Genomic DNA, 14,015 nt, shown 5'->3' with positions numbered 1-14,015 from the left:
GGGGCAGCTATATTAGTGTCCCCACGAATGGCCTCTGCCAACGGCTCAATCACCAATGTGAAAAGCGAAGGTGAAAGGGGACAGCCTTGCTGATTGCTCTGACCAATGTTAAAATGATCAGATCTTATACCATTGGTGAGAACCGCTGCCAGAGGATCACTATAAAGAAATCTGCTCCTATTTAATGTGTTTTTATGTTGTATAAACTTCTGCAAAAATCTTCAACGCAGGATAATAATTCAAGGCAGAGGAAATGGCTGAGATCTCTGAAACTCAGAGGATCTCTGGAGATCAGCCCCCTGCTGATTCTAGTGCAGGTGATGAGGCTCTGGATTGGTCATTAAGGAGCTGACAGAGATGCACAGGCAAGCAAGGGAATATCAGGCAGAGGTGTCAGAGATCATGTGCAGATTAGAACCAAGCATTGTGGAGTCTTCCTAAATCCCAGGAGTTAACAAAACGAACATTGATGCTGCAGGAAATGAAACTGGAGAGTTAATAATATGAAGTGATCAGATGGCATAATAATTAAACAGGTATTTAGCATTGATCTTAACAATAGAGAATACAAACAACATTCCAGATTTAGCAACAAATCAAGAAATGGAAGGGAGTCAGGAACTCCTGAAGATCACAATCATGAGGAAAGTGTGCAGAGCAAATTGTTGGAGCTGTGGGCTGACTCTACTGGACTTGTGGATGGTATGGGCAGTTAAACAACTCATTAGAGGGTGAGGTTCCCCAACTATCCCCATCCTCAGTGAGGTGTTCCAAACAGTTACAACACTGACATCTACCTGACAATGGGAAAATTGCCCAGGTATGTCCTATCCACAAAAAAACAGGTCAAATCCAATCTGGCCAGTTACTGGCCCATCAGTTTACTCTCAATTGTCTGTAAACTGAAGGAGTGTGCCATCAACCATTACAATTAAGCAGCACCTGCACAGCTATAGTCCACTCAGTGATGCCCAGTTTGGGTTCTGCCAGGGCCACTGAACTTCTGACCTTATTACAAACATGGACAAAAGAGCTGAAATCCAGCGGTGAGGTGAGAGTGACAGCCCTTGACATCATGGCTGCATTCGACCAAGTGTGGCATCAAGGAACCCTGGCAAAACTGGAATCAATGGGTATCCTCAGGATAATGTCCTAGGACCAACCATGTTTAGCAGCTCTATTAATTACTTTCCCTCCATCATAAGATGAGAAATGTAAATGCTCACTGATGATTGCATGATGTTCAGAACCATTCATGACTTCTCAGATACTGAAGCAGTCCATGTTCAAATACAACAAGATCTGGACAATATCAGGCTTGGGCTGACAAGTTGCAAGTAATATTTACACCACACAAATGCAATGCAATTTCCATCTCAAATAAGAGATAATCTGCCCCTTGACATTAATGATGACATTAACATCATTGATTGTCCCACTATCAACATCCTTGGGTTACCATTGACCGGAAACTCAACTGGACTTGTCATGTAAACACAGTGGCTACAAGAGCAGGTCAAAGGCTTCGAAAACTGCAGCAAATAACTCACCTCCTGACTCCCCAAAGCCTGTCCACCACCGACAAGACACAAGTCAGGAGTGTAACAGAATACTTTCCTTCTACCCAGATAGATGCAGCTCCAAAAAGACTCAAAAATCTTGACACCATTCAGGGCAAAGCAGTCTGCTTGATTAGCACAACATCTATAAGCATCCATCACTCTATCACTGACTCTCAGTAGCATCAGTGTGTTTTATCTGCAAGATGTACTGCAGAAATTCATCAAAATCCTTGGACAGCATCTCCTTACTCATGACCACTTCCATCTAGAAGGACAAAGGCAGCAGATATGTGGGAACACCACCACCTGGAAGTACCCCTCCAAGTCCTGACTTGGAAGTATTATCATTGTGTAAAAGTCCCGACATTCCCTCCTTAAAGGTATTGTGGGTTAACCTACAGCATGTAGACTGCAGCTGTTTAAGACGGCAGCGAACACTATCTTCTCAAGGGCAACTAGGGATGGACAATAAAAATGCTGGTCAGTAACAATGTTCATGTCCCAAAAGTGCCACAAAGATCGGTGCTAGGTCCTCTACTTTTTGTCGTTTACCTAAATGATTTGGATGTGAACATAAGAGGTACAGTTAGTAAGTTTGCAGATGACACCAAAATTGGAGATGTAGTGGACAGTGACGAAGGTTACCTCAGATTACAACAGGATCTTGATCAGATGGGCCAATGGGCCGAGAAGTGGCAGATGGAGTTTCATTCAGATAAATGCAAAGTGCTGCATTTTGGGAAAGCAAATCTTAGCAGGACTTATATACTTAATGGTAAGGTCCTAGGGAGTGTTGCTGAACAAAGAGACCTTGGAGTGCAGGTTCATAGCTCCTTGAAAGTGGAGTCATAGGTAGGTAGGATAGTGAAGGAGGCGTTTGGTATGCTTTCTTTTATTGGTCAGAGTATTGATTAATTACAGGAGTTGGGAGGTCATGTTGTGGCTGTACAGGACATTGGTTAGGCCACTGTTGGAATATTGTGTGCAATTCTGGTCTGCTTCCTATTGGAAAGATGTTGTGAAACTTGAAAGGGTTCAGAAAAGATTTACAAGGATGTTGCCAGGGTTGGAGGATTTGAGCTATAGTAGAGGCTGAACAGGCTGGGGTGTTTTCCCTGGAGCGTCAGAGGCTGAGGGGTCACCTTATGGAGGTTTACAAAATTATGAGGGGCATGGATAGGATAAATAGACAAAGTCTTTTCCCTGAAATCGGTGAGACCAGAACTAGAGGGCATAGGTTTAGGGTGAACGGGGATATGGGCCGGGTGCTGGCAGGTAGGACTAGATTGAGTTCGGATATCTGGTCGGCATGGACAGGTTGGACCGACGGGTCTGTTTCCATGCTGTACATCTCTATGACTCTATGGCTCTATGTTTTCCATTTGAGGTCTCGACATAGTCAACCTACTCTCTGGACACATTTCAAGCCACTCATGTCTTGGGTGAAAGCCTGCCCAACAGCCAACTTCACATGGCAAGGTCCATTAAGCGTGACTGATTTTCCATTTGTATTTGCTTCCATGTGCATGATATTTGTAGGCTTAATCTTTTACTATGCATATGGCAATTATCACAATGTAACTCTTGGTGGCCTTCATTATTTCTTGCAATCCACCTGCACAAACGTGGAACCTACAGCTGTATAATCCCCATGTCTTTAAGTTTCACTTGCAAAAGTTTCATGGCTGAATAATCCCACCTAAACTCCAGAGAGAGAAGAGAGCTGAAGGTGACATTCTTCTGGGATGCAAGAAGTAATGGTGAAAGAAAACTATACATAGAAAAGGCAAAGCACAGAAAGAGGCCATTCAGCCCTTCCTGTCTTCAATGACGGTACAAAACAAACTGGAAGCCACTGCTAATAATGATCTGTTGGTGGTCAGTAATACAAACCATTATAGAATTAGTGCGGTTTAAGAAAACTTCTACATGTTCCAGCCTTTTTGAGATGTAGAGAAAATGTGAATATAAGAGGTGTAATTTTGAAATGTGATCTTTATTTGAGAACTCAATTTAAATATGCGTTCTGTGTTATTCTTTCATGCAGTTCTAAATAGTGAGCAGTCACAGTTTCTTAAGGAGCTAGTGGACCCAGTCTCCAAGTTTTTCCAGGTAAGTAATGTCATGCTGACTTCCTTCTTTTATCTCAGTTTTGTTACTGTGTACATTAGGATGACTGTTCTGAAGGTTTTTTATAAATAACACTGTGTTCAGAAAAAAATTCTGCTTAATTTCACTCATGTTCAGGAATTTCAATGATTGCATTTTATTTGATCCTGCTTTAAAGTCTGTGAGAAGATTTGTAGCTCGGGTGCTTGTTGTTGTGGTTCTGTTCGCCGAGCTGGGAATTTGTGTTGCAGACGTTTCGTCCCCTGTCTAGGTGACATCCTCAGTGCTTGGGAGCCTCCTGTGAAGCACTTCTGTGTTGTTTCCTCCGGCATTTGAAACTGAGTTTCCTGATGCTGAGTTCTAATTACTGCATTTTTATTCTAGGAGGTCAACAACGCTGCTGAAAATGATAGACTGGAGAAGGTAGAGGATAAGACCATGGAAGGTTTAAAGGAAATGGGAGCTTTTGGTTTGCAGGTTCCTGTTGATCTTGGGGGTTTGGGACTCAAAAATTCTCAGGTAAGGGCCTCAGCTATTTCTGCTCTTCTCTGAAGACTAGATTTCAGCAGGAGTTTCTATCCCAACGTCTAGTTAGAATATGAGGGATCCTCAAATTAAATCCTTCAATCTCTTATCTTTAACAGGATCAGAGTAAATAAGAATAATGTTGTATTGATCATTTGCAATTAACACGCTGTTAATGCATAACTTGAAATCTAGGCTATAAGGATGCATTTTTAAAATTGAATTTGAATTACATGGTCTTTCCATGTTATTGTCAAAGTCTTGAATTTCCTTGTTTGTTCTGGTATGACAGGGTGAGATGTGGGTACCTGTTGTTTTCAGGGTCATTATTTATGGAGCAAGGTCCATTTTACTCCATCATGTGTCAGCTGAGAGGTTCCAGTTCCTGTAACAGGGCTGTTTTCTCCATGCACCCTTCCAATTTAAATGGGCAAATCAGACGAACATGTTAGGATGGTTTTAAGGTATCAGGATTCGTGTGAGATATTGGGACTCCTCCCTACCCTTCAACTGTACTCAGTGTAACCTATGGTCAGAAAAATTAGTCATTTGAGCTTGGTTCAGTTGTTGCTCATAAAGGCATCACACCTTTGAAAATTCTTGCTCATATCTCAGATCCACATCCATTTTCTCAAGTGTTTATTTTTGCTTTGGTCAGCTAATGACTTGGATCTTGAATTAATGGAGAGGGGTGCTCTGCACTGCCCTATGTTAGCTCTTAACCTCTGTAAAGATTACAATAGAGTAGCATGGGTTTATCCCCAGGACAGCTTCTCTATATTCTGCCTGGGCTGGGGCAGGAAGAGGGGAAAAAGAAAGCATAAAGGAAAGTAGAAGATTACCTCAAGTGAAGGGATGTGCATCAGTGATCGAGTGACTGAAACTCATCAGGAGGGCTGTCAGCTGAGAAGTTACTAAGGCTAATAGAGCAGGATCACTATCTTCCAGAAGCCCAAGTATCTTTTTTTGTTTCTCATTGTCTTCATCATCATATTACTGTTTGCTTGCCCCTAATAACTGTAATGAGTCTGTTAAAAGAAAGTAAAAGAAAAAGAATGTGTATGCATTAGCCCTGGAGAGTAGATGTAGCTCCCAAGTTTAATCACAAGTTAGTTTTTTAATATGCTGTAGCAAATTCACAAACTGAAACACTGAGCTTTCCATTACCAACAGCGCAGATAGAATACCTCCCAGAATGCCATTTGCACGGTGAACAATATAAGATTAAAGCTAAAAATAGCTTGCTCCTTGAAAGGGGTTAACCAATCAGCTGTGTTGAATCATAGAAACCTGCCTCTGAAAGAAAGTTCTTCTTATCATAAAATTCACAGCATCAGGTGAAAGAATGTAATTGACACATTAAAAACAATGAAACATAGAAAATAGGAACGGGAGAAGACCATTTCTGTGTGGGCAGCACAGTAGTTAGCTCTGCTGCCTCACAGCATCAGGCGCCCAGTTCGATTCCAGCCTGGGGCATCTGTCAGTGTGGAGATTGCATGTTCTCCCAGCATCTATGTGAGTTTCCTCCGGTGCTTTGGTTTCCTCCCACAGTCCAAAGATGTGCAGGTTAGGTGGATTATTCATGATAAATTATCTGTAGTGTCTCGGAATGTGCAGGCTAGGTGAACTGCAGGGTTATGAGGATATGATAAGGGGCTGACTGATTGGGATGCTCTTCAGAGGGTTGGTGCAGACTCAATAGGCCAAATGGCCTCCTTCCAGATTGTAGGGATTCAATGATAAGGCATTTGAGCCTGCTCCACCATTCAGTATGATCATGGTTGATCATCCAACTCACTATCCTGTTCTCACTTTATCCTCAAACCCTTTAACCCCAAGAACTATACCTAACTCCTTCTTGAAGACATTTGATGTCTTGGCCTCAACCATTTTCTATGGCAGAGAATTCTATGGGATCATCTGTGTACTCTTAGATTGTACAATAACCTTTTAGATGGCACCTTACTGAATGCCTTCTGAAAATCTAAACATATTAGATCTATCAGTTCCCCTTTATTAACTCTGCTTACTGTAGCATCAAAAAACTGTGGAAAGTTTGTTAAATATGATTTCCCATTCACAAAACCATGTTATCTCTGTTTAATTACCAGCCTCATCTTCCAAAGGGTCAACACTTACTTTAGCGACTTTTAAAAATATTTTTCGATAGTTTGCCAGTAGCTCAAGCCAATTCCTTTGGATTGTTGCTGAAAAAAAGAGACTTCTTGCCAAAGCTTTTCATGGGGCACTCATCAGGACAAACACAAGAATGGCAAATTTCAAACAATCACAACAACATTTCTCCTCATCTCAGCCTAATCTGTAACTCCTTGTTCTGGACTCCTCAGTCATAGGGAACATTTTGCATTTACCCTATCTAGTCTGGTTAGAATTTTATAGGTGGCTATGAGACCACCCTCCGCATTCTTCAGAATTTCAGTGAAAAATTCTCCCAGCTGGCAGCAAACAGCTGACTCAGTTACAAGTGTATGTGGTGGAATCTTCTAGTCCCAGGTGAGCATTGAGTTATAGAAAAGTACAGCACAGAAAAGGCCCTTAGGCCCATGATGTTGTGCTGAGACGTAATTCTAATGTAAACTATAGTAACTTAACCTACGCACCCCTCAACTCACTGCTATCCATGTGCATGTTCAGCAGTTGCTTAAATGTTCCCAATGACTTCACTTCCACCACCACAGCTGGCAATGCATTCCATGAATTCACAACTCTCTGCTTAAAGAACCTACCTCTGATGTCTCCTTTATACCTTCCTCCTAATATCTTCAATCTATGACTTCTCGTACCAGTCAATCCTACCCTGGTGAAAAGTCTCTGGCTATTGACTCTATCTATTCCTCTCATTATATTGTACACCTCGATCAGGTCTCCTCTCTTCCTCCTTCTTTTCAGAGAGAACAGTCTGAGCTTATTCAACCTTTCTGCATAAGGCAAGCCCTCCAGTCCAGGTAGCATCCTCGTAAACCTTCTTTGCACCCTCCCCAAAGTATCTTTCGTATAGTAGGATAAGCAGAACTGGACACAATATTCCAAGTGTGGTTTCACCAGGGACTTGTGGAGTTATAAGGGATTGCTTCAAGTTAGGCTTTGGAGAGAAGTATAATGCAAAGGTTGCAGATGAAATATGAGAGAACAGTTGAACCCTGAAGAATGTTCAGGTATATAGGGAGAGGATCAGGGTGTGGCATAAGATAAATTGCTCCTTCAGAGAGTCAGCATAGATACAATGGGCAAAATGGCCTTCACCTGTGCTTCTGTGATAACTTGCAAATCCATTTAACAAAAAAACAGGTGAGCCTGGCAGTGCCAGGGTAACAAAGGAGCTGTGCCAGATTTTTAAATCTTTTCTACCTTCAAAACAAAATTTGAATTTCTGTGCTGGTCCATGACCAGGTATGGTTCCAACAATTGTCTGATGAGGTCAGTATGCTCCCTTTAGTTGCTTGTAATAGAGAGAGGTCATATTCCAACAGCTTCCACTTACATAGCCCAAAAACAAAACATCCATTGTTAGATTTTGTTTTGATTCACAACACTCACTGAACAATCCTGAGCGTGCTAATAGCCATGCTAACAACCAGTTTAAGATCATCAAGCTGATATCAAGACTCATTTATTCTTAGTGGAAGTGACATGTGCTCATACACCAGGAGTATCTTTTTTGCAAACCAAGGGAACATATTCAATCCTAGTGCTACTTTTCAATTACCCAGGAGTTTGGGGAGACTATAGTCCCATTGTTTTTTCCATGTCAAAGTCTCAGCCAATCAGAGTAATCTTTCCCACCAATGAACATAATCTTCTCCCATAACATAATTTGTTGTGATTGTTTGAAATTTGCCATTCTTGTGTTTGTCCTGATGAGTGCCCCATGAAAAGCTTTGGCAAGAAGTCTCTTTTTTCAACAACGATCCAAAGGAATTGGCTTGAGCTACTGGCAAACTATCGAAAAATATTTTTAAAAGTCTCTAAAGTAAGTGTTGACCCTTTGGAAGATGAGGCTGGTAATTAAACAGAGATAACATGGTTTTGTGAATGGGAAATCATATTTAACAAACTTTCCACAGTTTTTTGATGCTACAGTAAGCAGAGTTAATAAAGGGGAACTGATAGATCTAATATGTTTAGATTTTCAGAATTTCAAACTGAGTGATATAGTTACAGAATAAGGGGACATTTAGATTTTCAGAGCCCTGACTGACATATAAAAAGGGTGAGCGTCAGTGATACTGACACAGTATGAGACAGTACTGTAGCCAATGAGTGTTCATGTGTAAATAAAATATGACTTGGTGATGGGATACTGACCTCTGTGGAGTTATTTCATTTTCGTTATGGATTGAGATTGGTTAACACACACTAGACAGAGAGCCAAGATTATTGGGCCTTTATTACCTATATTAATGATGAGGAGGATTGGGCATGTGGGATATATCCAAATTTGCTGAAGGTACAAAAATAAGTGGGAGGGCGTATTATGTTGAGAATGTAAGGAATTTGCAAGGGAAATTGGAGAAGTTGAGTGAGTGGAACAGATGAAGTTTAATGTGGGAAAATGTGAGGTTTTGCATATTGGTAGAAAGAATAAAGACAGACTACTGTTTAAATAGGAGAGACTCTAACGAAGTGTAGTCTGTGGGATCTTGGCAGCATGAAACATAAAACAATAGCATGCATTTGCAGCAATTAATTGAGGGCAAATAGAATTTTAGTTTTTATTGCCAGAGGTTGGAGTTTAAAAACAGGGAAGTCATATTACAATTGTACAGTGTGCGTCAGTGAGGATGCACCTGGAGATTGGTTTTGGTCCTGTATTTTAAAAAAAAGTTCAGATACTGGAGACTGTTTGAAGGGTAATTTCTGGAATGAAGGGGTTGACTTTTCAAGAATGGCTAAACAAATTTGTTCTTTATTCATCAGAGTTTAGAAGAGTGAGGGGTGATCCTATTGAAATGTGCAAGATTCTAGATATTGAGAAGATATTTCCATTCCTGGGAGAATTTCAAACTGAGTGATATAGTTACAGAATAAGGGCACACTTAGTTAAAACTGAGATGTGAAGGAATTTCTTCTCCCAGAGGATAGTGAATGTGCCGAACTTTTGACACAGAAAGTTGACAGCTATGCTGAGCTGACACAAAAGAGTTGAGGCCTAGGGCAAATCAGCTATGATCATGTCAAATAGAAGTGAAGATTGATGGCTGATCCATCTACCTTGCTCCTCTTAGTTGCATCCTTGATTAGATTCCCTTCAGTCCAACAAGTCCACAATGACCCTCTAAAGAGTAACCCACCCAGATCCATGCACCTAACACTATGCACAATTTAGCATGGCCAATTCACCTGGCCTGCACATCTTTGGACTGTGGGAGGAAGTCAGAGCACACCCCCACAGACACAGGGTGAATGTGTGAACTCCACACAGACAGTCACCCGAGGTTGGAATCAAACCCAGGTCCCTGCTGCTGTGAGGCAGCAGTGCTAACACTGAGCTACTATGCCATCTTATTTTGTTAAATGTTATGTTGGTGAAGGAGGTAGTCCTGAGTGCCACTGTTACCTTTCATAGCTTAGAAAAGGTAATTCGCTAGATTCCTTAACTGCAGACCCAAGAAACCATCAGTCCTTAGCCATATCTTGTCCTTGAGGACAGATCACTAAAGTTTGTTCTCACTGTTTGGTATCTTGCCGTTTAGAAGGAAATATCCAGAGGCTCCTTTGGTACCCAATTTGCAATTAAAGACTAGATCAGATTAAGATCATAACAGAGAGGTGCAGGAGTTGGCGATTTAGCCCATCGAATGTGTTCCAGCATTCAATAAGATTAAAATAAAACAAAAAACTGTAGATGCTGAAGATCTGAAAGAGAAACCGAAATTGCTGGAGGAACGCAGCAGGTCTGGCACCATCTGTGGTCAGAAAGCTGGGTTAATGTTTTGTGTTCAGTGACCCTTGTTTTGTTCATTAGTGCCAAATGATAAAATTCCTTTCTTCAGGTGACTGGACTCAAAACGTTGACTCTGCTTCCTTTCCAGCAGTTTCTGTTTTTGTTTCAGTAAGATTATGGCTAATCCGATTATGACTTTTCTGATTGGTCGCATGTAAATCAAAAATCTGTCAAACTTGCCCTTGAATATATTCTATGACACTGCCTCCACTGCTTTCTGATGGAGAGAATCCCAAAGACCAATGACTCAACAACAAAATTCCTCATCACCACCATTTAAATGACAGGCCTCTTATTTTTAAACTGTCTTTCTAGTCCTTGAAGTGCACAGTCTTATTGTTACAAGAAAACAGTTCAGTTGTTCTTTTTGGCTGAAGCAGAAAGAAAATTTATCACTTTATCAACTTGTTGCCTCTTCAGGAAATGAATTGGATATTTACACTCTTGGAATACAATTATTCTTGGTTTTTATTCGATTGCTTGCTGATGAACTGCAAATGCTTATGAATTTTGCATTCTGTTGTGCTTTACCATCCATTTTTCAATTCTACACAGTATGCTAGACTGGTGGAAATCGTTGGTCATCATGACCTTGCAGTGGGCATTACCCTTGGGGCTCATCAATCTATTGGATTTAAAGGAATTTTATTATTTGGCACTGATGAACAGAAGAAGAAATATTTGCCTGACCTTGCATCAGGTGGGTGAGACTTCATTCAGAGCTCCAGGGTATAGGAAATCTACTAGTTATGAATAGGCATTGTGTTTTTATGTTTGCTGGTCAAATGTATACATTACTTATGACATTTGTAGAAATAAATTGGTTGAGGCTATTACCTCAAGTCTGTTCTTCACAAGGGGGGAGTAAGAGGGGGAGGGCTGCGTAGTATTATCACTGCTAATCCAGATTTAGTTTTAGGCTTTATTGTCTCGTGTACTCAAATACAGGAATGCAGGAGCACAGTGAAAACTATACAAAATCATCATTTTCTGGCACCATCTTAGTATACAAAGAACAGGATTAAAAATAGAATCATAAATGAAAGACACAGCCCAAAGGAAAAATACCCCAGATTACTCCCCCACCTCTGCCATGAGTCCTTGCCACCTGAGAAACCAAATACAATGTCCACCCCTCAGTCCGCGAACACTCAGGTGTCCCACATACCTGCATGCTGCCATAGAAGGAACGTTACCACCTTTGCCATCAGATATCTGGGCCCAGCCAAGACCTGGAGCTGCACCACTGCTGGCAAAACTGTGCCACAATTTGTTGGTGCCATCTTGCCTCCAACTAATGTAATTGCTGCATGTGCCCATGACACCAAAGCTGCTAGTGTACCTCTTTTTGGCTTATGTTGCTGCTGCTGCCACCTTCTGGCAGTGACATTTCAACAAAGGAACCTGCCGCTGCCAACACTACTGGGAAGGGGACTGATGTCACTGGAAAAGGAAAAGAAAAGACATAAAGAAAGAGCAAATATAAAAGGAAGAGAGGGAGAAAAAGAATGGCAGATGGAAGTAAATGAGCTCTGGGCCCAGGACCTGGACACAAAGGCTGCTACTTCGCTAACGTCACCTTGAAACAAAAGGACGCAGGTGTAGTGATGATAACGAGGTCAGCCAGGAGGATCCCATAGAATATGAGTTCCTTGACTGGGGCTGTTAATCTGGTCCATTCAGGAAGCCCTGGCTGTCAGATATAAACAGGAAGGTCAGTCATCCTGTTCACACTGAAATTTGGCTCTGAGGGAGCTCAATGTCAAGGACTCTTCACATGTAAATAGAAAGTGACTTGGTGAAGTGGCAGATGGAGTACAATGTGGGAAAGTGTGAGATCATGCATTTTGGGAGGAAGAATAGAAGCATGGACCATTTTTTAAGTGGGAAGAAAATTCAGAAGTCTGAAGTGCAAAGTGAATTGCGAGTTCTGGTCTGGGATTCTGTTAAGGTAAACTTGTAGGTTGAGTCAGTAGGTAGGAAGGCAAATACAGTGATGGCATTTATTTTGAGAGGGCTTGAATATAAAAGCAGGGATGCACTTCTGAGGTTCTATAAGGCTCTGGTCAGCCCACATTTAGAATATTGTGCACAGTTTTGGGCTCTGTATCTCAGGATGGGTGTACTGGCCTTGGAGCGGCTTCAGAGGAGGTTCACGAGAATGCTCCCAGGAATGAAAAGCTTAACATATGAGGAATATTTGAGGGGATTATACTTGATGGAGTTTAGAAGGATGAGAGGGGATCTAATTGAAACATATGGAATACTGAATTGCATGCAACAGAGTGGATGTTGGGAAGATGTTTCCATTGGTCAGAGAGACTAGGACTTGAAGGCATAGCCTTACAGGAAAGGGAAGGCATTTTAGAATGGAGATAAGGAGAAACTTCTTCAGCCAGAGAATGGTGAATCTAAGGGAGGACAGGTCTTTGAGTGTATTTAAGACGGAGATAAGTAGGTTCTCGATTGGCAAGTGGATCAAGTGGGGAGAAAGAGAGAGACGAGGGTTGAGAAACTTATCAGCCATGATTGAATGGTGGAGCAGATTCAATGGGCTGAATGGCCTAACTTCTACTCTATGTCTTATGATCTTATGGGATACTGGCCTCTATGGAGTTATTCAGTGGTAACGAAAGTAAAACATGCTCCTGAAGGAATTCACTTGCAACAATTGTTTTAGAGTTGAGTTAAGCATTTCTGGCATCAAGCAGTTTTTTGGGAAGCTTGACTCGTTCAGCCCTGCCATCAAAGACTGGGCCCTGTATTTGGAAAGAATGTGTTGTTTTTCCAGGCAAATGACATTGGAGGAGATGAAAAGCATGGAAAAATTCTCCTGACAGTTTTGTGCGTCTGCAGCATTTTTGGTTATTAGGACATTTCCTGAGGCATTAGATATTAAAGCTTTGGAGAGGTTGACAGATTTAGATAGGACTATTACGATCCAAGCCTCCTCTAATTCTGAGATACTATCAGTTTTACTGGGCAACTCAGGAATCAGGGGAATCATAATCTGATTTTTGACTAGTTTAAGATGACTAGCAAAGGCATGTGACTTTGAATTAAACCTCAATGATGTCCTGAGAGCTTGGTATGTGGGATTAATGATGCAAAATTGCCTACTAGCTGATGCCCAACTGGACTTCAAAGCGACAGTACAACTGGCTTTATCATTGGAAAATGTGGCAAGTTGATTAAATGAGTTTCAGAGTATTCTGTTGGAAGTGGACACTCTTAACTGTCTGACTAAGGTTGGAGAGCAACATTTGAGTGAAGGCAATTGCGTAGTGACAGTAAGAACATATCCTGAACAGAGTGACTCTCGGTCAGCCCACAGCAAACCCCTAAAACAAAGCCAAGCCTTGGCCAAATGGTTAAAACTTTCTTCAGGAATGGGCCGGCAAGCCATTAGACTTGCTGTCGGTTTGCGGACTTGAGACAGCAAAAGAGTTCCACAGACCTAAATTGAGTAAGAACTTCCATACAGGCATCTAGGAGAGTGCACACTCTGGAAAGTCCACCTATATCTGTATTGGAACAGTTGAATTGTGTAGCAACGTCTAAATCAGAACCAACCAAATAAACATCTGGTTAAATGGTTACCCAGTTCTAATGGAGGTCAGTGCTGGTGTGGCAGTTTCAGTAATCACAAAACTAGTTTTATTAAAATTCACTCTGGAATCCACCCTTTAAATTTGCACAAGACCTCAACTGGACTGAGAACCTATACTGGGAACCTTTACAGATTTAGGGTAAAACTTTGCTTCCAATCTCTTTTGAGATGCAGCTGGTTTATTCACTACTGATTGTAGTAAAAGGATTGGGCGCAGGCTTGATGGGGCAAAATTGGCTGA

General features: G+C 41.4%; 1 protein-coding gene across 2 annotated transcripts in view; it reads left to right on the top strand.

Annotated features, from left to right (window-relative positions):
• LOC122556076 (very long-chain acyl-CoA dehydrogenase, mitochondrial-like) overlaps positions 1-14,015 on the top strand; it is a 79,858-nt gene that overhangs the window by 18,543 nt on the left and 47,300 nt on the right. For both annotated transcript variants that reach the window (XM_087993446.1, XM_087993447.1), the window contains 3 exons: positions 3,610-3,674; positions 4,056-4,190; positions 10,720-10,864. In XM_087993446.1, the coding sequence (XP_087849572.1) occupies positions 3,610-3,674; positions 4,056-4,190; positions 10,720-10,864 (345 nt within the window). The remainder of the gene's footprint in view (positions 1-3,609; positions 3,675-4,055; positions 4,191-10,719; positions 10,865-14,015) is intronic.

Source organism: Chiloscyllium plagiosum, unplaced genomic scaffold (genome assembly GCF_037043375.1).
Source record: "Chiloscyllium plagiosum isolate Xiang-an unplaced genomic scaffold, Cpla_swu_hap1 HiC_scaffold_13, whole genome shotgun sequence".
Classification (NCBI taxonomy): domain Eukaryota; kingdom Metazoa; phylum Chordata; class Chondrichthyes; order Orectolobiformes; family Hemiscylliidae; genus Chiloscyllium; species Chiloscyllium plagiosum.
Note: the sequence above shows the minus strand (reverse complement) of the source record. Positions and strands in the feature narration are given on the sequence as shown.